Genomic DNA, 24,737 nt, shown 5'->3' with positions numbered 1-24,737 from the left:
TGTAAGTCCGTAGGCAATAATGAACTGTCCTCAACTCGGGAAGAGAGCATCATGCAAATATACACACCTTTCTGAAAATGCTGTGTATAAATGTCAACATGCCTTTCCATGCCACTGGTTCCATACAAAAAAAGTACATAAGAACCAAGCCACTGTATGATCTGAGGTACTCAGAAGCACTTGTAATCTTGCTGGTCATCCTTCAGTGCACAGGAGGGACAGCATCTAGGGTTAGAGGGCACAGGTGAACATCTGGTGCCTGCTAACCTTCCCTGCATGAGTGAACATTCTGGTTCTAGAAGACGCTACTGAAGACATTCAAACACTGCCCAGTATCTGCCAGCCTCAGCTCTATTAGCATGGTGGTGCTCCCAGCCTCAGCTCTATTAGCATGGTGGTGCTCCCAGCCTCAGCTCTATTAGCATGGTGGTGCTCCTAGCCTCAGCTCTCTGCTGGCATGGTGGTGCTCCCATCCTGGCTACTGAGTTCTTTCAGGGTGAGAACAAAGGGAAAGTGATGTGCTTTATTTCCAAATGTGTTCACTGACAGGAACTGTGAAAGGATGGAGAGAAAAGCCAGTCAAGCACACTGGCAGACTGGAGATGCCCGATTCCTACCTGTGCCTTTAGCCACAAAAACTTGTTAGCAGGCAGTTCCAGGGCCACCTTCAGCATGTGGTGCTGCAGGATGGGGGGGACCTCCTCAGGAGAACCCTGCTCAGAGATGATGCCTGCAGCCAGAGAACAGGAAAACACAAGATTACCCAGAATTGAGACCCTAACCCAGGGAAGAAAAAGGACGTAGTCTGCTCCCTATGTTTGGGCTGTGGGAAGCATATCTTTCAACACCCCGATCTGATGTCCATCAGAATTTGTCAACAAAAGTCCAAATTCTTCATGCCCCAAATACCCCTTGTTTGTCCCTTAGCCAACTTCAACCTGTCCTATAACTGCAGTTACCATACTAAACCACACCACGCTGCCTCATAATATGGTCCCAAACTTATGAATCTTATATCACCGCATTACACTATGCAGAGACTGGCCTTATTATCCAGGCTTAAGTATTTTGTAGAGAGAGACTATGACCACCAAGGCTGACCACTGACTCTGTTCCCTAGCCTGGTCTCTAGAGTCCTCCCCTGCTTGGAAAGGATATCGCTCCTAAGATCTACATGGCCACATCTCCATAAATTTCATATTCATATGGAAAAGATAACTTTCCACCCTTCATAATTAAGATGCTAATTACAAGTCTTAAAAAATAATTATTTCAATAACTTATATAAATCCCAAGAATGGTATTTTTGCAAGTCATCTGTAGGCCCAATTATAACGTCAACTTTATTAGGCAAACTTGACCCATCAAGAAACCTGGTCCAGGCCAGTATGCTGATATTCTATACAACACGGCTTGAGCCTGACTCCCTTGGACAAATGCAATGTGCACACTGCACCTCTCACAAACAGAATGGCATGTGCCTTCTACGGGGCTCTCTTTTCTTCTGTCCCCTTGCACCTTTGCCTTGGAATAAGTACCAAATGACCTGGTTTGGGCACAACCCTTAGTAGCTTTGCCGAGGCTGGTTGGCTTTTCTCCACTCTCACTGTTGTCCTGTGTGTTCAATAAGTATGTAATATGTAGGTAATAAGTATGTAATATATATGTAATAAGTATGTAATATGTGAGCCCCACTAGCAGAGAAAAGAGTGAAACAAATAAATTATGGTGGTGGATCACATCTACTGATAAACTGCCCACACTCCCCCTTCCTGGTCCTCAGCTCCTAGACTCCACTGTCTTGGAATGTCTTTTATCCCCACTAGCAGAAACAGAAGCAGCTCGCCTGTGGTCCCTTAAGACCCACCTTTTAGGAGCTTGCTGAAGTCAAAGTTGTACTGTGTGACTATGTGAGGAACAACCTGTTGGTAGAGGCATATGACCTGGAGCAGAATGGATTTCAGAAGAATCGTTTCAGCATCATCTGAACCAAAGAGAGATAGATAACATGCATTAGGACAAATATTTGTCCTTTGTCCCTCATCAGGTGAGAATTCATACTACAGCCCTAGCCAACTGCATCCTACACACTCGGGCTACAGAAAACACAATAACTACATTTAAGGGTCAATGTGGTAACAGGGTTGATACTGTTCCATCGACCTGGTCTTAAGCCTTCTTTACTGCAGGCTACCTACCAATATCTGGGCTTCCTGTCCTCATCTAAGGGATACACAGTTAAGGACTGCCCTGTGGTGTCTAAATATGAAAAACCATACCTGGCCAATACCAAATTTTAACACAACAGGGCCTTGTAGCCTACCTCTATCTGCACAGCAACCAAGAGTCCTTACCCATTCACATGGCATGGGTGGGCAAGTCTTTAGGGACATGGTCCTAACATACAAAGACCAAAAGTATGTCTGAAACTAAAATTCACTAAAATGTACAATTCCACCTAATGCTTCTCCCTAAGCAAAGAAGGATACAAGAACTTCATGGCCAGATGGGCCTTGACACAGAACTGCTTGAGGGTCCTCTGGGGAGCCATCCTGGCTACCTGACATCTCTGTCCCAGGTCAAGAACAGAGGTGGCTGGAGCCCTCACCATGCTGGACAGCTCTGGAGGCGGCAGGGGCCTTGCTACTGCTCTTCCTCACTTTCTCATGGTCCTCCTTAAGCTCTTGCCTTTTAAATGATTGCCAGACCCAAATAACAGTGTTCAGATCTGGCAAAATCTAGGTAAAACAGAGAAGTGAAGATTAAACACCAGTCATGTGAAACATGGAAAGACATCAACGAACTGACACATTAATAGGAAAAAAGCAAACCCAGAGAGGAGAACAAAGGGAGAACAGTCATCCCTGTGAGCTTGCTTCTGCAGTATATCCCAGAACTAAACTCAGTCTTTCCCTCAAACCAGACAGTGGAACAGGAGGGACTCTTCTTGGAAACACCTCCAGTAACCTGCCAAGCACCACGAGGGTGCTCCACACTGCTGGCCAGGGTGTGGAAACCATGCCTTATTAGCAGAATTAGCCAGGGAAAAACAGATGCTCTCCAGCCACCAACTCTCATTCCCTTCTAACTTGAGTCACAGTCCCATCAGTGCGTTCACAGGTAGAGGAAAGAAGCATAGTACAGCTGCAAATGAGCCACAGGTCCCACTAGGATGAGAACCCACTGTTTTTGTGCAGAAGTCATAGCCTGGCTCCTAGCTCACTCAAGGATCTGTGCTAACGCTGTATTAGCTGTTCCTGAGTACTGTGCCAGGACACAGCCTGCTAGCTTCTCTATCCGGCAGCTAGGAGGACACATCCCTTGGTTCCCACCCCATGTCCTAGGAAAATTCTTTCTCTCTTCTGTGTCTGGTGAAGGGGTCTGCAGTGAAAATTCAAACCTGGGGCTGGAGAGATGGCTCAGCAGTTAAGAGCACTGACTGCTCTTTCAGAGGTCCTGAGATCAGTTCCCAGAAACCACATGGTAATAGGAACTGATGCCCTCTTCTGGTGTGTCTGAAGTACAGCTACACTGTACTCATACATAAAAATACATAAATAATACTTAAAAAACTTCGAACCTGGACCTGCACCCACCTTGCTCAAGGCCTCTCTGAAGAGCTGAACGAAGTCTTCCATCATCTCAGCTGTGTACACGTCTGAATCTTGCCAGGCCTCTTTGTCCAGACAGTGGTCAACTGTTTTTAGAGCTCTGTTCAAAATGACCGAAATAAGGGACAATGCTGACTGTTTTACAGGTATGCTGTCCAACTGGGAAGAAAAGAGAATTAAAGTCACATGTGTCTCTTGGGGACAACTGTGCTTGACAAGCTCTTGCTCTTCAGTTTACTATTAGGGAAAAGCAAGAGATGACAGGGCTCTATGCTCAGCAGTGACCTGGGGACCATCCCCAGACATCTATTCTATCTGACTACAGCAGCTGCCTGGAAAGCAGCTCCGGCAGGTGTGGGCCCATGGTGGATTTTGCTCTGCATGTACTTCTTAGTAAGCCTGCCCTGACAACCTCTCGCTATCACATAGTATCTGCAGTGACAGCACAGCGTCTCTCCCCAGCAGCCACTTGGAATCCAAAAGAAGCACTCACATGAAGTACGGTAGGAAGTCCAGAAAACATGTCAGGTTGCTCATGATGAAACCCACCTTTATGAAGACTAAGCAACTTTGATAACTTAGATGAAATCTGCCCCCTAAAAGTTTATATGCTAGAAGCCTAGTTCCAATAGAGTGGCAGTGAGAGGTAAGAGAACACTTAGGAGGTAGCAGCACTGAGTAGGCTTAAGTCGTCAGTTAACACAGTTCTCATGGGATGAGTTGATTTCTACAAGCAAGTGCTATTACAAAAACAAAAAACAAAAAACCTGGGCCAGGGCTGATAACCATGCCTATAACTGTAGCACCCAGAAGACGAAGGCAGGAGAATCACCATGAGTCGAAGGCCAACCTGACAAATCAAGAAATCAAAAAAAAAGTAAGCCAGCCCCTCCCTAGTCACCAGCGTCCTTCTCACATGTGTTCCCACCCACCCTGCTCACACACTCTGTGCCTTTTGTTCATCCACTGTTGCTCATGACACAGTAAGTGGGGCCTCACTGAAGCCTGAGCACATGAGTCACTCAACCTTGGACTTTAGCATCTAAAGTTACACACAAGTACACAACTTAAAGTGTTGGAATAGGGACAAAAGATGCAGCAACACAAAAAGCAACCCATAGCACAGACTTCTGATACCCAGTTTTCTCGTTAGAGAACAACCAAGAAGCGTGTCCAGGACCTCAGCGACTGAGTGATGCTCAAAGACCCATAGGTCCTATTATCAAAGAGGATGGGCCCAGGCACTGTGATACAAAACAGGAACCCACAGAACATTTCGGATGGGATATGGGGAATTCTACCAGAAACAAAATACCAATTTTTTTCTGAAGTTTATTTTGTGTGTGTGTGTGTGTGTGTGTGTGTGTGTGTGTGTGTGTGTGTGTGTGTGTGTCTGAATATATGCACATGGATGCAGGTGTTTGTAGAGGTCAGGAGACAGTATCATATGCCCTAAAGCTGGAGTTACAGACAGTTGTGAGCTCTGTGTGTGTGTGTGTGTGTGTGTGTGTGTGTGTGTGAGTGACTTACCTTTGTTTATTTTTACATTTTAAATTTTATTTTTTATGTGTGTCAATGTTTTGCCTGAATGCATGTATGTCTGTGCACCATATATGTGTGTGTGTGCATGTATGTACACACACACACACACACACACACACACACACACACACACACACACACACACTGACAGCAGAGGCCACAAGAGGGCATCTGATCCCCTAAAACTGAAGTCACAGATGGTTGTAAGCCAATACTTGCTCTTAACTACTGACTTGAGTCACCTTTTCCCCTGTGACTTACATTTAATGCCTGAGTGAACATGATTTTATTGCACACCAGTGGCACTGTGGTCACCATCACCATGGCCAGGAGCCTTGGCAAAGGGATAAACTCTCTAGTCCAAAAGGCCGGGGAAATCTCTGGCTGGGCCTCGTAGATCTACAAAAGGGAAGAAAGAGACCGAGTTAAGGATGGAAGAAGTACTAAGTTTAAGTCCCCCAAATCCATTATATATCACTACACAACCTGCTAGACCCAGTCCCGCTACTCCCTGACAGGTGCCTGACAAACCAGTCAATCCCTCTGAGGCTTCATAAAAATCTTTAGACAGACACTTAACACACAGATGTGCTCAGATGTCAAAGCTGGACCTCAATGAGAATTCTAGCCACATGGTAAACAAGCTACAACAAGGACTCAAGCCAGACTATCAAACCACACCAGTGCCCCTTCAGCAGCATGGGCTGGACAGCAATAGAAGCAGCTCTGGACAGATACTGGCACATGGCAGCTTTTCTATGCATGGCCAAGGTAAGTGCTTCTCACAGGACTCAGGAGGCCTGTACACATAGGTGCTCTAAGAAAACCATATATGAATCAAAAGAGCTGGACTGAGGCATTTGCTAACAATCATGAAAATGTCCTCAACTGAAGACCATAAATCAGAGAATGCTAAGCCACAGGAGGTGTCACTACTACAGTTCTATTTACTTTATAGTCAAGTACGACCTGCAAATCCAAGATCCACAGCTCTTTGAACACCAATATGTTCAAGTTTCATATCTTAGAGCATTTCGAATTTCAGATTGCTAGAGCTGCTTCTGTAAGAGCACTTGATACATAAATATATGAACCTTCGTTCAACGCCACAGAACCTACATAAAATATTAGACATAACTGCAGATTCTGCAGCCCCAGTAGTGTGTGTGGGAAGACACAGGAGGGTCACCATGCTTGCAAAAACCTTGTAGAGGTTATTGCAAAATTCACCCCACCCCTATCCATGCAACGGTCACAAGCGTCCAAGAACGGGCTATCTATTCGATCCAGCACACCCCACTCAAGCATTGCACCACTTCCTGCAAGTTTTACTGTTCTGTTCAGACTTCACTGATATCAGCCTAAACTGTGACTCCCAAGGATCAGAACTGAATTCAACTGAACCAAAAGCAAAAATTCCAAATCCAGCTCAATGATAATGCTACCATAGGATAAGGCCACCAAATCCTGTGGCCCACAATACTTTATCCCTGAGACTGACTTCACTGCCCATCCCAGCAGACCAGCATGTCCAATGGCTCCAAGTCCTCAGACTGTGCCACGCCCACCCAATAGCTTTGCTGACTCTGTACCTTATTTAGCAGTTTCACATTGTTTAGCCAAGTAGACTTCACTCTTGGGAGAAAGGAGAATGTGACTTCCTTGAAGTATTTGGTCAGCAGATCCGGGCACACCTTCAGAATGCTCACCACAAGTGAGGCCACCAGCTCATCCCCAGCTGCAGTTTTCAAACTCAACAAGAAGTGTAAGAGTGTCAGGTTGCCTCCTCTGTTGGAACGGAGACAAGATCAGAAAGGTCAGAAGAGAAGTTCAAATACACTGAGCACTGGAGTCACTCTCAGGGACACAGCAGTCACACGACAATGAGTACACTTTCTCTAGGGTACCTGACAGGGTATGCCGTGGCCTGAGGGGACACAAAGGGTTTTAATCTCCCTCCTCTACTTCTGAATAGCTGACAAGGTCTCCATTTCATCTCACTTGGCAATTGGAGCCCTAGGAAAGGAATCCTATGGGAAAAGAGGCATGGTGTCCCCAAACAGGCAAAGCATCTTCAAGCATAAGATGAAGATGAGAGTAAAGCCAGGCATGGTAGCACATTCCTGAACCGGAGCTATTCAGGAGGCTGAAGTGGGAAGATGGTTTTAAGTGTGCAGGCTCTAGACCAGCCTGGGCAACAAACACAAGCAAGCGTTACACCCTGCTGACATGAAAGCTCAGAGGGAGCACCGACCCACGGCCTCCATAGCTGAGGCTCCAGGGCTCTGTGTTTCATCTGCCCAAAGCCCTAATACTTTCCACATCTGCTCGACCTCAGAGCATCCAGATGTACCAAGGCTCTGCCATCTGCTCTTAGCTGGCTCACTAGGTTGCCCTACTATGGGCTACCACCTACCTTTAAAGCTGTACTTGACAGTTACAGCCATTTGTCTTCGCCTATGGTCACTTCAGTGTCACAACAGCAGTGCTGGGTGGTCACAGAGACTGGCCCTATCAAGCTTAATCTATTTGGCTCTCACAGGAAAGGTCGCCACCCCTTGCTCTATGCTGGCCCCTTGTCTTCAGTGATCACTTAGGGGTCAGCGGCCACCAGCCCAGACAAGGAGCAGTCTCTGCTTGTTCTTCTCACCAATCAGACTATGAACAAAGAAATAACTATGCATGGTGGTGAAAAGCCACAGAGGCCTTGGCCAGGCAGATGACAGTGACAGCAGAGGGGCTCTCTGAGCAACAAGGATTTCCAGGGTAAGCACCTGCAGTGGTGACACTTGTGTGGGGACCAGAAGAAATAAGAGGATAAGTCCCATGACTGTTGGGGCACCCTGCTTTGAATTCCTCAGTCCTTTCCACTTCCATCAGCACACAGTTCCCTCTTCAACCCCTAAGCACAACACTTAGTGTTTGCCAATGGTTTCAAAATATATATAACTACAGCTTTTTGCAAATTTACAGCATTTCAACTGATGCTCTGATGCTCTGATGCTTCCTAAGTGACCATCTTTCTCGGGGACACAGTAATCAAAGGAAAATCACTTAAAGGCATGTACGTAACAGGTTTCTAACATTGTCCTAAATTCTAAAATCCTGAAGTTGCATTTTAACAGGAAAATTAGTTCATTCTGATGAGGAAAGAAAAAACTCTAATTAAGTTTTTTAAAAAGTTAGGGTTAGAGATATAGCTCAGTGGTAGGGTACTTACCTACAATGCTTTAAAGTTCTAAGTTTGAAAAGGTGAAATAAATGTAGTAACTTGTATCAGAATAACCTTAAAACAAACCCACACTCAGGCAGATTCCCACCATGCCACCACACTGAAGGTGATGTCCTTAGAGCTACTCCAGTCAGAGTTAGAAATAACTGAATTCTTTTGCATTTGTCTCTTTCTCTGATCCAGGGACACTGATGTCTTTAAATACACACATGCACTACCTCCCCCTTGGTAAATTGATCTGTGCCTGAATTTAACTGTGAGCCCTCTGTCTCCTAGGGCACTGATACATACACACTCTCCAAATCTCCCCTATTAAGTTTAACTGTCCATGATTCTGACTTGAAGCACCACAGTTCCATCACTTAGCTGGTTTCCACTGGACAGTCAAGTGCCACCCTTTAAGAAACACACACGCAGGGGTTCACGGAGCAACATACTTTACCTGCCAGAAGTTCCCAAAGAGGGGTCATAAAAACTAATCCCATGCTTTCGAGAACAGCAGAGATCTATCAGGAAGTTATGAACGAGGTCCCTCACCATGGCTTTCCCCGCTTCTTCAGTAGACATCTAGAGGGATTTAATAAACCATCAATTTCAAGGTCCTTATTGACAGCTACAGAATAAAAACTGGGCAATATCACTTGATGATAACAACTAGGAATATACTTTAAATCAAATATTTGAGATCAGTTCAAAAGCAAACGAGCAAACCCCAGGCAGTAGATACACACTGATCAGGACAAAAAAAAAAAAAAAAACACTCTTAAGAAGGGTGAGATTAAGCATGTAAGTTTAATCTAAGGTTTAAAATGACTTAATTTGTCTTGTGCTTTTGAATGAAAGTCCACATTTACGAGTGCTTATGTCAGCCTGTGGGACTTCCTGGTGAGGAACATACAGCAATACGCTTAAAGCAGAAGGACAAGGGCAAGTCACCCAGACAGAAGGAAGCAAAGTAGGCTCTCAAGAGGCAGTGGCCATCAACTTAACAGGGAAGCTACACCCTTCCCAAGCTAGCCAAGTCCCTGTTCCAAGGAAAACCAAAGTGAGCGATAGGCTTGGGCCAATTGTGAGGGCTGCTGTAATTTAGCTCATGAATTAACAATCACAACATAAGCAAAATGTGAGTTCTTCTGGACAGAATTCTGAAATAAGAAAGTTACACTGCAAAAGCTGGATATCATAACAAGGAAAAGAGCCAAGTGAGAGGAGAAAGAGGCAGCCCAGAGGAGTCCTATAAACCTACCAGTCAGGTACTACAGGGCCAGCCAGGGTGCCACTACACCAGGAGATAATTGTTTTCTCATTAAAAACAAAAGTGGTATTACTCCCATTGTTCCAAGAATAGAATAAAAATTTTATAGGAATTGTATTATACCTTGCAAAGAATTAATTTAACTATATAACCCTAAGTCAGAAGAAATGGACCAAATGGTATTCCCTCAGAGGTCTGAGGTAGGACTCCGAAGTTTTCTTGTCCTGACCGTGAGGGTCACACAAGGACAAGGTTAAGTGAAACCCTGCGACTCACCTCAGTGCCTTCTGGGTTTTCTGGAACAATATCTGTGATCCCATTCCAGTTGTAGAGCGCAGCTATATGGTTCAGAAACTGCCCAGTAAAGAAACGCACCTTCTGGGTTTTTGTGATGTTTTTATTGTGGATCACCTGGATACAGTAAGAAGAGAAAGAAAAATGAAAGTCAATCATTTCTATATTCTAATATTATAAAAGTATGCATGCCAAGAGAAGATAATTTACCAAAAGAAAGGAAAAATAGAGAAATAGAGAATCTGCCAAATTCCCAAGAATCTTAGACTACGCACTTAGCATTTTAGTGTTTCTTTTTGAACCCCTCCCATCTATACCCACAATGTACACTGATTACATTTACTTATGGTTTGGATGTTTCTTTTATTTACATAATTTAGCTTTTTTCAGAGCATCATTTAGAAGATCTAAATGCCTTTCTGTGCTCTGACTGGTCCATAACTGATGTCATGGCTCCTGTGGTGCTTGTATTAGGTGATCCCACACTCTGGCTATTCCCTGCAAAGCCACGATCAGCATCCGGCTACACAGATTTTTACCACATTTCTGTCTAGGGAGTAGGTGTTGGTTCTTACATATAGGACCCACATCAAGGTCTCAGCCCCACCTAGGGATACCCTCAAATTCCTGTGCTTTAGGAACTTGTATTCCAAATGCATCCTTGGGTGGCTTGAATACATAATGCAATGAATCAACAGTTAATTCAGGTATAGGTAAGTAAACACACATAAGACATCATGCCTCTAGGCTCAGCTCTCACTTTTGCTGCATCTCTGCTAGCACTGAGTACCACTGTAGTAAGTTCATGTAGTAACTCTACTCTGGAAGCTGTCCTGTAGGATGTGCTCCAACATCACTGGTTTCAGCCACAAGGGACTAGTGGCACCATCCCCTGTGACAATCAAAGTGCTCTCCACTAGTGGAGAGTGGGTCTATCGCCCCAGTGAGACTCACTGAGGTAAACACTACCCGACACACCCTCCTTGCTTCTAAGCCTTTTTTAAAGCATTGGATTCTAACTTTTCATTTCAGGGGGTCAGTTTGTTTGCTGATCACTGAAGGTATCTCTATATACAATCCATGATCCTTTTACCAAGTTTTAAAACGTCTCTTAAGATATCTAAAAGGTCAGGATATGCAACATGACTCAAATTAGCACTTGGGCGTGTTTGTAAAAAACGAACCATGTGCAGTTTACAGTCCAAAATACTGCAGCTGAGTTTGTAGACTGACAGCTTTTCTCTTCTGGGAGCAAAAGGGGCCAGGAGGTCTTCTTTAACCCTCCAATCCCAAAACTAACTCCACACCAATCCCAAGTCTAAGCCTGAACAGGTCTTGTCCAAACTACCTCACCGTGAACTCAGCCCTGAAACACACTGTGGGTGGGGGCAAGCCTAATTCATTCTCAACGACAAACAAGATACACTAGGCAGTAGACTCTACCTTTGTTTTCAGTGTGGACAACAAAATGTTGATGGTAGAAATCTTATCCTCCTTTATGCCTGAGCTAAAAATGCAGGGGATAAATTCTGAAAAGAAATGTTGCAAAGAATTAAACTCAATGGTACTTTCAAATGTCAAGCAAATAATGCCGCCCCGATCCAGGTTCTGTACCGACCACACAAGTTTTCAATAGTAAACATGCTCCATGGCCCAGGGAATCACGGACATGTCAAGGTGAAATAACCACAGAATTCTCAAGAAGTTTGGTACTTGCCCAGCCCGATTTATTGTTTGCTTACATGAAGTAAAAGCAACTTGGTGCTACTTGGGAGAATCCAGAGCATGGCAACAGCCCTTGGAATCCCTTCCACTTCCGTGAGCTCAGGGATGCTTGGGACGGTCCTGGGTTTGGAGCTTCACAGTGCAGGGGGGCGTGTTTGCCCTTCACTGTGACTCACCCCTTTCCTCTACCAGGACATCTACAGACCTAGAGGTGACAGGGCAGAATGCCCCAACAGTCAGTCTCACTGGATCCACACAAGCCTAAAGAGCACACAGTTCTACAGAGAACTCATTCTTTTTTTAAAGTCGAAACATAAGTTTCAAGTCAAGCACAATCTGTACTCAACAGCAAACACGCCGCCATCCGAGCTGACTTGGCTTCTGCTGCTGCACATGCTGATGTTCATGATGCTATTCTCCGCTCACCCGCCTGTCACTCAAACACTGCCGTCGGTGTGTACTATGACAGCTAGTACCCCTTGCTCTGGTTGGTCAGAGAATGGTCAATGCTGGCTCCCAGCTTGCCTTCGCAGTATTATTTAGTCAGGGACCCAGCCCATGGGATGGTGTAGTTTACATTCATCTCCCTCTGCTTCCTGACCGTGATTCCATGTCACCAGTCCCCTAAAGTAACGCAAGCCTAAGTAAGCGCCTCCATCCTTGAGCTGCTGTTGTTAGGTGCTCTGCCACCAATGCCGACCGTATGCGAACAGTCTGTCTCCTCCTACCATGCCCACCAGCGGCAGAGCCCCCACATGCCCAGGCTGAGCAGTCTCACTTCCACTCCTACCCGCACCTGCAGCACAAAGCTCAGTGTGCCCTGTCCTGTGATTCTGGAACTCCGAGCAATGCCAAATGCCTCTGCAGGATAGTCACTTACTATCCTTCTGAAGCTCTGAATAAAACACTAATGTTCCTAATAACTCTGACGAGCCTTGTTCTAGGAAGGCAGTCACCAGAAGGTGGTCAAATTGAATTGAAGTTCCCTAGTGCCTTCATATTCTGATAACATGAAGTACAGCCATTATGGTAATTAATATATCTGTCTATGTTACTTATTATGATGCAGAGAACACACAATCCTTGTAATATGTTAAGTGCTATACAACTGAGCTATGTCCCAACCCCTAATACTTTATTTTTTTTAATTCAATTACTGGAGCTGGAGAGATGGCTCAGTGGTTCAGAGTAGAAGCTCTTCCAGGGGACCCAGGTTTGATTCCCAGCACCCACATTAACAGATCAAAATTGTTTGTAACTCCAGTCCCATGAGGTCTGCTGCCCTCTACTGTCCTCTACAGGTACCACAAGCATGGGCATATAGACACACAAACAGGGAAAACACCATACATGTTAAATAACTAAACATTTAGAGTACAAATACTAAGGAAAGTCTGGGCTGTGGACAGAAGCTATAAAGTTTCCTGTCTGTCCAGGCTGTGCTCAGTATCAGCCTCACGGAATACCAACCGTACTACCCACACACAGCTGCTCACAGCCTTGACAAACGTGAGCTCTGAGCGTTGTAACTCTTCTTTTGGAAGAAACACTTGCAGTAGGTTCCTCTAGACTTCATATTTCCCCATGGGACGAGGGACCCTCACCTTTTATCTCCAGCACTTGCCCTATGGTGTTGTCATCACCTGCAATTAGGAAGGAGAGGGCAAACTGGATGTAGGCCAGCCGAACGTCATGCACTCCCTGTAGGACAAAGACTCATATGTCACATGCAGCCATTACAGACAAGGATATAGAAGGTGTGTACACCTCTTAGCTCAGTGTCACCAGCTGCCTGGCCTTATCTCAGGCACTGGCATATGGATTCCTCTGCTTTACAGAAAGCAAATCTCTTTGCATTCCAACTCTGAAAGTCTTCTCTGCTTTCACTGTATCCGAGTCCTATTCTCAATAGAAACATATGACTGAAAACAGCTGCGCCCTCCCCTGACTTATGACATAAGTTTCTTTAGTTCACTCTAGAATGGCGCCAAAGATCCTTAGCCCTGCTGGAATCAATCCCTCATGCTTGCTAATGAAAACAATCTATTGTGTTTTTAGAAAAGCCAGAGATAATGGAGACATGGTGCTGCTTTTGATGAGAGGCCAATGTGGTGATATCTGGTTTTTATTAGAAACTGTAAATAAGTTATTAAATCACACTAAAGCACAGATGATGCTTCATGTTACAAATGCATGGACATCCCAGGGTACAGCGTACAGGCACTGGCATGACCCAGGGAGGCAGGCACAAAAGCCATGATTACCAGCCGCCACTTCTGGAGAAGTCGTGAGCCATCTCCTCAGCCTTCCCTCCCAGTGTTAAGACACATTCATGTCTCAACACAAGGAGGTGAAGGCACAGCTCACCACAGCTGCTCCTGCCCTGGACATGAACTTAGAGCCTCCACCACGCAGACCGAAAACCTTTCCAATGACCAGTTATTCCAAGAGTTGGAGTGCATTGCAAGTATTAAGTCAACAGGATAGAAAGCATGGTCTTGAACACCTGGCAAGACCAAGAAGTCAGCATCCCTGCCTTCCGGACCACCCTTGCCCACTAAGTAGTAACAGAAGAGGTGGCAACAGTCATTGTGACAGTGGTGAGGATGATGGCGGTGTTTACTGAGCACCTACTTCAGCAGGCACAATGGCAAACAATTAATCACTGTCATCTCCTTCAGTTCTCAACAGCCATGTGGGTGGGAGCACTCACACTTCGAAAATGAGTTAGAAAAAGACTCATCATCACCCTCCTCCTCCTCTCCCTCCTCTTCCTCTTCTTCCTCTTCCATTGAATTATTCAGAGGCAGTCTGGGGCCTAGAACCCCTAGTCCCCATTTCTGTAACTTTAGATTTTTCTAGACGATCACAGTAGACCTGGACAAGATCTTCCTGTAAGATCTTCCAAACAAAGAATTTCTAAATGAAAAAAAATCTGGTTACTATCTATTGATTCCTATCCTAGATCCCAAACCAACCTCGAATCTCAGGTCCTGTAGTACAGAGAAACTAGACTGACCACTCTCAGAGATAAGGGCATCCACTCTCCCTAGACTAGCCACCACCACAGACCTCCACCTCCAGCCTACCCTTCAGAAGCATCTCACTCCCACTGAAGCCAGCCTGTGCCTACTCCTCATTCCCACCCTATGACCTCACAGGGATGTCATCCCAGAAAGGAAACATCCTGAACTTCTCTAGACTTGTTCTAAAAAATACTTTCCAAAATAGACTGAAACATTTGGCAAAGCTGCTATTTGGCACAAGATTTTAACAATGCTTTCTTTGGCTGGATGAACAGATATAATCTACTTTCTTCAAAAACATCAAAATATACCTTACAAAGCAGAAGTGACTCTCCACAGTCAACAACTTTAGGGTATAAAATAAAAAAGGGAAAACTCAATGCTTGAGATATTTAATGACACCTGACAAACCTATTAATCAAATACAACAAACATATGGGCCTTGCTTAGACCCAGATTTGAACTAAGTATAAAAATGTTTTTGAGACTGGACGATCCAAAGACCAAACTGGCTGTTCGCGGTGAGAAATTATTAATGGTGACACTGCCATAATACCATTGCGGTTTCTTTTTTCAAGACATTATTCTGCTAAGAGTACATACTGAAACATTTATACTGAAATAGGATTCTCTTCTGAGATTTGCTATAAACGTCAACTGAAAAGGTGGGGTGTTAAGTGGGTGAAGGCAGCTGACACCAGCTAAAGCTGGAACTCAGGGTCCTTGTGCTGCTCTATTTTTAATGCCTCTGACTTTTGATAAACTATGTCTGGCTGTCACTGACCACAATATACCTAAGGGAGTGTCTGCAGATCACACAAGGACAGTACAAGCACTTGTAATGGGACAGAGTCTTCCACTTTACAATCCCAGGAGTAATATAGGGTCCCCTAGGAGCATGGATGGAGCAGCTGCTGCAGCCAGGGTTTGGGCTTTTCCATATTGTCCTGGCTGTCTGGGTGGCCTGGATATATCAGACTACTTTACTCAGAAAGCCTGGATAATTCATTCTGATATCATGTCCAAAGCCTTACCCACTGATGGGAGTCTGTTGACGTGTTAATAAAGTGTAGCATCTAAGGAACACTGAGACATAAACTTTCTTCCCTCAGATATTGCCTTATTTGTAATTCTATAAACCCCTAATACCAGACCAGTCTCAAAAAGCCATAAAAGTTACAGCATTATTATGAACCCATCCGACCACTTCCTAGCAATTAAGAAATGTAATAGCCAGGCAAACTAGGACAAGGGGCTAGCATGCTGTCTGTTTTTTTACACAGGAGATGCACAGTAACAGTCTTCTACCTCAGCCATGGTGCGATATGTATTCAGTGTGCTCTGTTCTCAGGAGGAAAGCACTCAGGCCTTGGCTGTGCACAGCACTGAGCACCATTAGGAGCCGATCTGGCAAGCAGGAACAGGTGCTACCAAGACCTGCAGCTGGCCCCTGTGCTGGGAGCTTAGACATCTTTGCTGTGTTTTCTTCTTCAGATCCCTGCCAAACCCACGTGTCACTTCTAGAGCTACCAGTGAAGTCCTGCATGCTCCTGAGATCCAAGCATGCCTGCTCCTGTTCTCCCTGGTTCCTTCAGCCTCTACCCACTAAAGATTGTAACTGAGGAGCAGAGGTCCTTTCCCACAGGCCCCAGGAGCCCTCCTGGGATTTTTCTAAAGGGGACAGAATGGGAAGAGGACTGGGATGCTGTATAAGCTCACAGCTGTAGGCCCAGGTCTTCCTTAGAGGTCCCAGTTGTTCAGGTTCTGAGCCATTGGCCCATCAAAGCCAGATTGGAGGGGGTTGGGGGTGAGGGAAAGGCTGCTGCCCTACTCAAAGGCACGGACTTCTGCAGCTGTGTGAGAACCAAGGGAAGGGAGCTGTGGACCATGACACTGGGGGTTCTCACCTTTGAATCTCTCTTGGTCACCAGGGCAAACAAGGCTTTTTTATTCAAATCAAAGCAGCTGCACATATCTCTGGCAGCTTCAGGACCCTGGGTCACCATGGCAGCCATCAGGTCCAGGCAGGCTCTAGCCATTCTGCATAGACAGGAAACCAAGTGTCAGGAACAGCACTATCGGGGAGCCCAGAGCACACCTGGCTGTAGGATTTGCTACCCAAAACCAAAAAAGAGAAAGTCTGAATGTTCTTCTCTTCCATTTTTTAAAGCATAACCAAAACTTTAAAAGGAAACTAAAAAGCCAAGAAAAGATTATAATACAAGAAAGAAAAATATATTATTAATATTATTATTTGAGACACAGATTCAGTATGTATATAGCTTTGGCTGAAATTGAACTCACTGTGTAGAGACTAGGCTGGCCCTGAACTCACAGATATCTGCGTGCCTCTGCCTCTTGAGTTCTGGGATTAAGGTGTGAACACCATGCCTAGTACTAAAGACAAAAGTTTTATCTCTCAAGTAACCATCAGTGACAGAGCAGCCATATCCCAGACACGAGGTGTCTCCAGAAGTGCCCTCTTGGCAGCCTTCTCTGAGCTTGCCAGAATTGGTGGCTCCACGCAAGGTTCTAGACCCCGGAAAATAGGATGCTACGATCCTCTGCACACATATTTAGGGGAGAAGTCAGTCAACAGATATAGACGATTGTGTCAAGTACACAGGTACTGACTACATGCAGACAGCCAAAGTGGGACATGGAGACAGAAAAGGACAGTGGGACTGTTACTGGCCTAAGGTGGTCAGTGAAGATCACAGAGGCCTTTCCTCTGCAAAGTGCTGAGGAAGATGTATACCATGACCACTTGAGAAAAGAACCATCTAAGGCAGAACAGGCTATGTAAGGCATGGTTGAGTCCTAGGACAGTGAAGAGAGCAGGCTAGAGGCAGAAGGGACACTAGGTATGAAGTGAGCAGTGGCCCCTGCTGGTCACTAATGAAGAATGGGCTGAGTCATGGTCTGAAAAACTTCAGTAATGGTCAATCTAAAGGCTGGTCCCTGGCCACGCAACAGACAGCTCACCTGTAACCAGATGCATACAGGGATTCACAGAGGAGCTTCATGTGGTTGTTTAGTAGCTTCTTCACAATGTTGGTACCCACCACGTGGAAATGGGTAAGGTCACTGGCAGTCCTCAGTAATATAGCCTCAAAAGCTTGAAATACTAACAGCATCTGCAAAGGCAGAACTGAGCTGTCAATCATCTCATTCTTGCCATAACTACAGTTATACATTAGCCCTTCCCTAGATCCTGAGCCAAAATAACAAGAGGGAAGCAGGCAAGCATTTACCAGCCTTACCCAGCAAGACCCAGGCTCTGAACTAGAAACAGACAAGAGGGTGCTTGGTTTCATGAGACAGAAGCAAAGGGCAAAACGTTTTTGAGGATGAAATTCAGTGCCCTGAAGACATTCAGTTCGACATCCTTATAACAAGAGCCCAGTTCCATATGTGTTCTGAGTCTATAACACACAGCATTTCCCCCGTGTTAAAGCAAACCTAGTGCACTGTAAGAATCTATAATCCCGGGGTGGAAAGATGACTCAGCAGTTGAAAGAACTGGCTGCTCTTGCAAAAAACCTGGGTCAGTTCCAAGCACCCACATGGCAGCTCACAGCTGTCTATACCCAAGTTCCAGGGGATTCAATGCCTTCTTCTAACCTGTGTGGCAACAAGCATGCATGTGGTATGCATACACATAAAAATAAATGAACAAACATTTTAAAAATCTAATCCTGACTTATGACATTATTTATAAACTATTAAAGAGAAGTTGCTGTTTCCCACAAAGGCCACAGAAGCAAAGCAATGAAACAAGAGATCACTTTCTGAGGGAAGCTGACTGACCAAGACATGGGTATCACACTTTGCCAAGCTCACTGCTACACAACACTGACTTCTCTTCATCATGCAAGTAAGAAACAACCTACTTCACTCTCCGGTCGCTTCTCTCCACTCAGGAGCTGGAAAATTTCTGCACATTCCATGGATATCTTGATGTAGCCCTCAACAACATCACACTTGTCTTCCCGTGGTAGCTGCTTGGCAGCAGAGACAAAGGCCTCCAAAGCTGAAATGAGAGTTAAGAGATCAATGGGACAGTCTCCTCAGAAACCACTGTAGCCAATACTACACCATACTTTTCTTGTTCAGTGACTCCCACACACCTTGAATGCACCAAAGAGGCAAAGAACCCCCTGAACTGAGGGTTCATGTTAAGGCTGTAACTCCTATAAAACTAACTGAAGACAGCCCTTCACATGAAGACTGAGGACACAGCAAGGGGTAACTGTGTGCAGTTCAGGAAGAGCCTGCATGCACATGACATTGGGTTCTTTCTACCTAGAACTGCAAGAACATAAATGCTGTTTAGCATCTAGTGTGCAGTCTTTAGTTACAGTGGCCCCGGGCAGATAAACCCATATGCACATTATAAAAACACTTAAATGAAGCCAGTGTAAGAAAGAAGCTGGTGATGAGAAACTCGTGCTGCAATTCTGGCTCTAGCCCTAGAGGGGACTTGATTCTGCAGGTGAGAGCCATAAATTGTATAGAGTCAACGATCTCTTCTTGGACAGCAGCTCTATTGGCTGACTCAAGCCATTCTGTAACATCTGGTCAGGTATGAGGATCAAGGAGCAAGGCTGTGCACTAAGAACACATCAGGTAAGAATATACCAATTACAAACATAAGTCTGTGGCAAACACCTGGACATACATCCTAGAGTGACCCACCTGTTGGCTCCATGGTGGTGGGCAAGTCACTGAATGCTGAGTTCTGATACCTTATCTATAAAACAAGCCAGAGCAAGGAGCCCACCTAACAGGGCTTATACAAAGTGTAACTCTGGTATTGCATACAGCACAAAGTGAGCCCTTCAAAGCCAGTTGCACTTAGGTGGCATCTGCTCCTACTCAGGCCTTTCCAACCTCACTTCATAGTGAGTGTAGCATCCCCCTCAACCATACTAGCTCCTTAGACACTCTCAAGAGGTGCTGCTGCCCTGGGCACCTGTGGCACAGCCAAGTGAGACAGTGAGCAAGCAAGGCCCATGGCATGTGACAGAGGTGGCCCAGTGTCACAATGGTTCTATCCCTCAGGTCTCCAAGAGTCACTTACAATACATACTCCTCTTCTTCAGCTTTGCAACATCTTTCAATCACTTCAGCAATCACATACCTGTCAACCTAGCTGCCCCGAGATGTAGACAGAAGCTTTTCAGAAACCAAGCTAACTCTTTTCTTCTGCCAGAACAGCTCCTATCCCTATACCATTCTACAACTCTTGAAAATCCTTGGGGAAACATTCCTTGATTTTACAGATCGAGGCCCCGGGCCCATCTGTAAACGGAAAGCTGGCTCCTCTGGAAAACCGTGTATGTGACTTTGCTGCTTTCCCAAACTATCAGACTCACAACGGGAAGACCTGTGCCAGGGTTTCATTCGCCCATTATATCTCTGCCTAATAGTAGCTGAGATTAAATACCGAATAAATGTGCAGGGCGATCAATTCCGTGCTAACAAAGGCATCAACCTCCAAGCAAACTACCAAGGCTAGGCACCAAATTTTTAAAAATAAAAATTATAAGAAAAAATTATTTGAGAATGCTTTTTGAGTCAAGGTCTCTCCATATAGTGTTTATTGAGTTTCTTGGCTGTGAGTTAGCCTGGAGTAGTCCAGGGAGACAGACAGCTCACTCTTCTTTGGGCTGTCAACAGAAGCAGCTGCCAACTCTAACTCTGTTGGGATGCCACCAACTATCCTTCATCTTCTAGTATTTCCAATATAGGAAGTCAAGGTATACTTGTTCTGGAACTTGTTAGATAACACTGGCCTCCGGCTCAAGAGATCCTCCTGCCTCTGCCTCCTTCTCAAGTGCTGAATTAAAGGTATGTACCATCAAGCCCTGTGATAGCTTATTAGTAATGTTGTTAACCTGAGAGAAATATTTCACTGTCTTGTTTTACCACAGCGTTGATGTCTGAATATGGTAACATGTTCCAACTATGATTCTCCTTACAACCAGTGTACTCATCACATGGTTATAAATAGTTGTATTCACACTCTGTATCGAGTGAGATTAAATTACAGAATCCGGTCCATCTCAGTCACCGATCCTGACAATCCTAGTCACTTGACAAGGAGTTCTAGGTCCTTAGGGAACCTGTTACACGTGACATCCCGCCATTATCAGGGTTGACATTTGGTTACCAGTGCCTATGAGAACGGCTACTGACAGCCCAAGCAAACTGTCTCACTGAACTCTTCTAGACTAACTCCGAGCCAGGGCCCCGTAAACGCTTGCAGTATGAACGGGGACCCTTCCTTTACTATCCTGACAGCCGAGAGGTTTTGAGTGTCTCTAGTGGTCGCTGCCCCGGAGAAACGTGTGGCCGCAAAAGCACGAACATGCAGTGCTGGGGACCCTGTACGCTCAATCACCGGAGCCTCCGTTTTCCTGGACGCCGGAGGCGCGTCTGTGACCGCTACTGTCCCGAAGCTGAGGAGTGCAGTCTGGTCCTCAGTCTCTGCCCCGGCTCGCCGCTCTCACTTACCCGGTCCTGGGCCCTGCGCATCCTTCAGCTGAGTCTTGAACCGCACGCCCGTGAACTCCTCCGCTCGAGATCGCTTGGCTGTGCCCGCGGGGGACGCCGCGCCGCCAGGGCTCCCCTTCCTCTTGGGGACCCCCATGGCCCAAACCACCGGCCCAGAAAAAAACCAGCACCGTCGGATAACCCACGCGACCGGAAACACTGGCGGCAAGGAAGGGGCGTGACTGGAGGAAAAGGCGGAGCCTGAGAGGGGAAGCCGGTCTTCCAGTGAGAAATGGCATAAGGGGCGGGGCCTGCTGAAGGGGGCGTGGAGAAGGCAGACCACCTAGGGGCGGGGCCTTTGGGGCGTGCCTCTGGGCGGGTGTGGGTGTGGTTTGATGCTGGGGCGGGGCCTGAAGGGCCTGGGATTTCTTACAAGCTCTGGCTGTGTTCTGTCCTCAGAGAAAAAAAAATCACACTTGGGAAGACTTACACGCCCTTAGCAGCAACAATCTAGGGCGGATCGATCAAAGCACTTCTCCTGTCCACCCCCAACGGCCTTGTTGGGGTCCCTGGGCGAGAACTCCCAGACCCTCTCCGAAGACCACAAAGAGCAGCACAAACAACTCATTTTTTAAAATTTCTGGGCACCTTAATGGTGTCCCTTGGAACAACTCCATGAGATTGATACTTTCTCAGTTCAAGCCCTCTGCGTGTAGGCCGGGTGATTTCACAAGGGCCTGACATTAGGTGGACTTACCGCTTGGGAATGTGGGTCCGGGGCTGAACCCGTGCCCCTAACCCTGAATTCCAGCCTTTGTCACAACCCTAGCCAGAAGGCCTGGGCCGATTAGATGTCACTTCAAGTAACCTTCATCCAAGCTTCTCCCAAACCTCGATTGCACTCCTTTCTGTGGTGCTAAAGGCCAGGGGAGATCAAAGAAAGTAAGCATTTAAGAAAACCCCCTTGGGAGGAGAAGCCCTTGGTCCTGCCAAGGCTCAAAGCCCCAGTGTAGGGGAATGTCAGGCAGGAAGGCAGAAGGAGGTGGGAGGGGGAGCACCCTCATAGAAGCAAGGGGAGGGGGAGGAGATAGAGGTTTTCTGGAGGGGGAACTGGGGAAAAGGGATAACATTTCAACTGTAAATTTTTAAAAATCAAATAAAAAATTTAAAAAAAGCAAAAAAAGAAAGAAAGAGAGAGAGAGAGAAAGAAAGAAAGAAAGAAAGAAAGAAAGAAAGAAAGAAAGAAAGAAAGAGAGAAAGAGAAAGAGAGAAAGAAAGAAAGAAAGAAACCCCCTTGGACAGAGTCCATATCTCAGCACCCTCATTAAAAAGGAGACAACAAAGCCTGCTCTCCCCAATCCTGGGCTGGAGAACAGCAAGGAATGTAATGTTTAAAGAACTGTTTTAAGGGGACAGAGAGTACAATGAGGTTTTTTATTTGTTGTAAACTGTTGATTTACAGCCTGCATTAAATGCTCTGGCAAATGTGAGAAAGTAAAATTGGGCAGTTGCATTAAAAAGCAAAACAGATCTTATCAATCCCTGGGTATGCATTTAAAATTCCAGAGCAGCCTATAGTTGCATAACGGATGATTTCTGAGATTTTCTGCCATATTCTTCTAAGTTTAATGAGGCACTCTTTCGAAAGCAAATATCTTTTAAGCATCCAAGAATGTGGTCCCTGTCACTACTCTGATTTGAGAGTCCCCAGTAGGAAAAAACACTTGCCTTTGACTCTGAGGCAGTAACCTGCAGAGACAGCTGCATCTGTGGGAATCCCTGGGTCATGGGCCTGTCAGAAAAATAAAGATGACTGAAGCCATGTATACTATCAAGAAGAGGATAAAGTCAGACTCGTGACCGATGGTCCACATGGACCCTCCTTGCTGATTTTAATTAAAGTTCATCGACACTCACCAGGACCCACACAAAAAGGCAGCAGGAGGAAGGAAGAAACAGTCAAAAGCCCAGAGTTCAGCTTATGTGGCGTTGGGAGAAATTATCATTTCTCTGTACTAGCGTATGTTATAAAAAATTAGAGCGGGAGGCCAGGAGAGTGATGGCCTCGGTTCAATCCCCGGAACCCATATGGTAGAAGGAGAGACCTTCTCCCACAAATTGTATTCTGGCCTCTACATGCATGCTGTTGCAAGTGCAACACACCCACACAACTCACAAATTAATTTTTTTAAACCCACAAGAATTAGTGAGACTGGGAAACCTAGCCCCTATTACATAGACACTAACCTTGTTCATCCTAGCTTTAGATAAAGGGGTACCCGATGGTATGTAATTACTCAGAATTACAGAGGATGTTTGAGACTGGCTCAGAGCAGTCCTCTAAATCACTGGTGCCAAGTCTTTGATACCTTGTCCAATGCCAAGCTCACCAGCTGATAGTTGGCTTTCCACAAGAAGCCCTGTGTTATTTGTCTCCGTGGTCTTGTGACAGTGACTGAAAACCTGGCAGAAAGGAGAAAAGAAGAATTTATTTTGGCCACAAGCTTCAAAAAAAATGTCAATCTGTTATGGTAGGGAAGACTTGGTGTCTGGGGCAGCTCACCCGTGGAGGTGGGGGCTTGCCTCACACTCTTTCATACGTTAACGGAAACAAAGCTTGGAACACACCCAGCAGAAGTCACCTTCAAGGTCTGGTCCCAGCCTCACTTCGGCTCTGAGGCTATGCTCTCAAAGGTTCCGCCTTCCCAGATAGGGTCAGCATCTGGGGACCAAACCCGCAAATACATAGAGAAGGCATATTTCATAGTCAAAATATAAGTTCCCAAGTTTCCTCTGTTCTGTTGAAGGCTGAGCATCACTATTCTAGAACATTTTATCCTTTTCAGAGTCTTTGAAACTTCCACCTGACGATCCTACGGTGGCTCAGATGTTCACTTCATCTGACTTCTTGTCCATTCTTTGCTCTGGCTTTGTACCGTCCTCTACTTTGTTTTCTTTTTGCCTTTCTTACCTATTGGTGATACAGAATAGTCTTTGTTAATGTGCATGATGATGCCAAGCTTGATGCTTCATTTCCATTGCCTAGAACACATACTGGGCCAACAAACATTTGTTTAATAAGTATCTGTATGGATAGGACTATGAATGACTTCATGGACCTGCATTTTCGCCTTGGGTTAAATTCAAGTTCTGCTCAGTCAGAATCCGTATCAAGTTCATAGTAAACTGTTTATCATGGATGAGAGGATTATAACATCATTGTCTATGGGAGAATGCTTTCCACAGTATCATTTCTGTTGCTGTTTTGAAGTGCAGGAACTCAAACCCAGAGAGTCAAGTATGTTAGGCAAGACTTCTACCAACTGACTTACATCCACAGCCCTGAGCTGAACTCCCTTCAATAATTTGAACTTTCACCTTGACAAGAGCTCATTGACACAGTCAGGTTGTAGAAATCAGAGTCATGATACCTTTCTTAGTTTTGATTCCAGTTCTGATCTCTTCCGTTGAAATGTGTCTTAGTACAACATCTACCAATATCAGGACAGTTGAATTTTCTGCATGATAAGCAAACAAACACTGTATTATCTCAA

At 45.5% G+C, this 24,737-nt stretch overlaps 1 protein-coding gene across 2 annotated transcripts in view; it reads right to left on the bottom strand.

Moving 5' to 3' along the window:
• URB1 (URB1 ribosome biogenesis homolog) overlaps window positions 1–21,351 on the bottom strand; it is a 55,774-nt gene extending 34,423 nt beyond the window's left edge. For both annotated transcript variants that reach the window (XM_080918705.1, XM_080918706.1), the window contains exons 1-14: window positions 21,205–21,351; window positions 18,579–18,718; window positions 17,671–17,822; window positions 16,593–16,725; window positions 13,264–13,360; window positions 11,378–11,463; window positions 9,917–10,051; window positions 8,828–8,952; window positions 6,746–6,941; window positions 5,415–5,552; window positions 3,597–3,770; window positions 2,609–2,738; window positions 1,868–1,984; window positions 618–730 (exon numbers count right to left, since the gene is read on the bottom strand). In XM_080918705.1, the coding sequence (XP_080774831.1) occupies window positions 618–730; window positions 1,868–1,984; window positions 2,609–2,738; window positions 3,597–3,770; window positions 5,415–5,552; window positions 6,746–6,941; window positions 8,828–8,952; window positions 9,917–10,051; window positions 11,378–11,463; window positions 13,264–13,360; window positions 16,593–16,725; window positions 17,671–17,822; window positions 18,579–18,718; window positions 21,205–21,340 (1,872 nt within the window). In that variant the 5' untranslated portion in view covers window positions 21,341–21,351. The remainder of the gene's footprint in view (window positions 1–617; window positions 731–1,867; window positions 1,985–2,608; window positions 2,739–3,596; window positions 3,771–5,414; window positions 5,553–6,745; window positions 6,942–8,827; window positions 8,953–9,916; window positions 10,052–11,377; window positions 11,464–13,263; window positions 13,361–16,592; window positions 16,726–17,670; window positions 17,823–18,578; window positions 18,719–21,204) is intronic.
• Between the last annotated feature and the right edge of the window lie 3,386 nt (window positions 21,352–24,737).

This window comes from Micromys minutus, assembly GCF_963924665.1.
Source record: "Micromys minutus genome assembly, chromosome: 7".
NCBI classification, from domain to species: domain Eukaryota; kingdom Metazoa; phylum Chordata; class Mammalia; order Rodentia; family Muridae; genus Micromys; species Micromys minutus.
The sequence above is the reverse complement of the archived record's forward strand: the minus strand, read 5'-3'. Positions and strand labels throughout refer to the sequence as shown.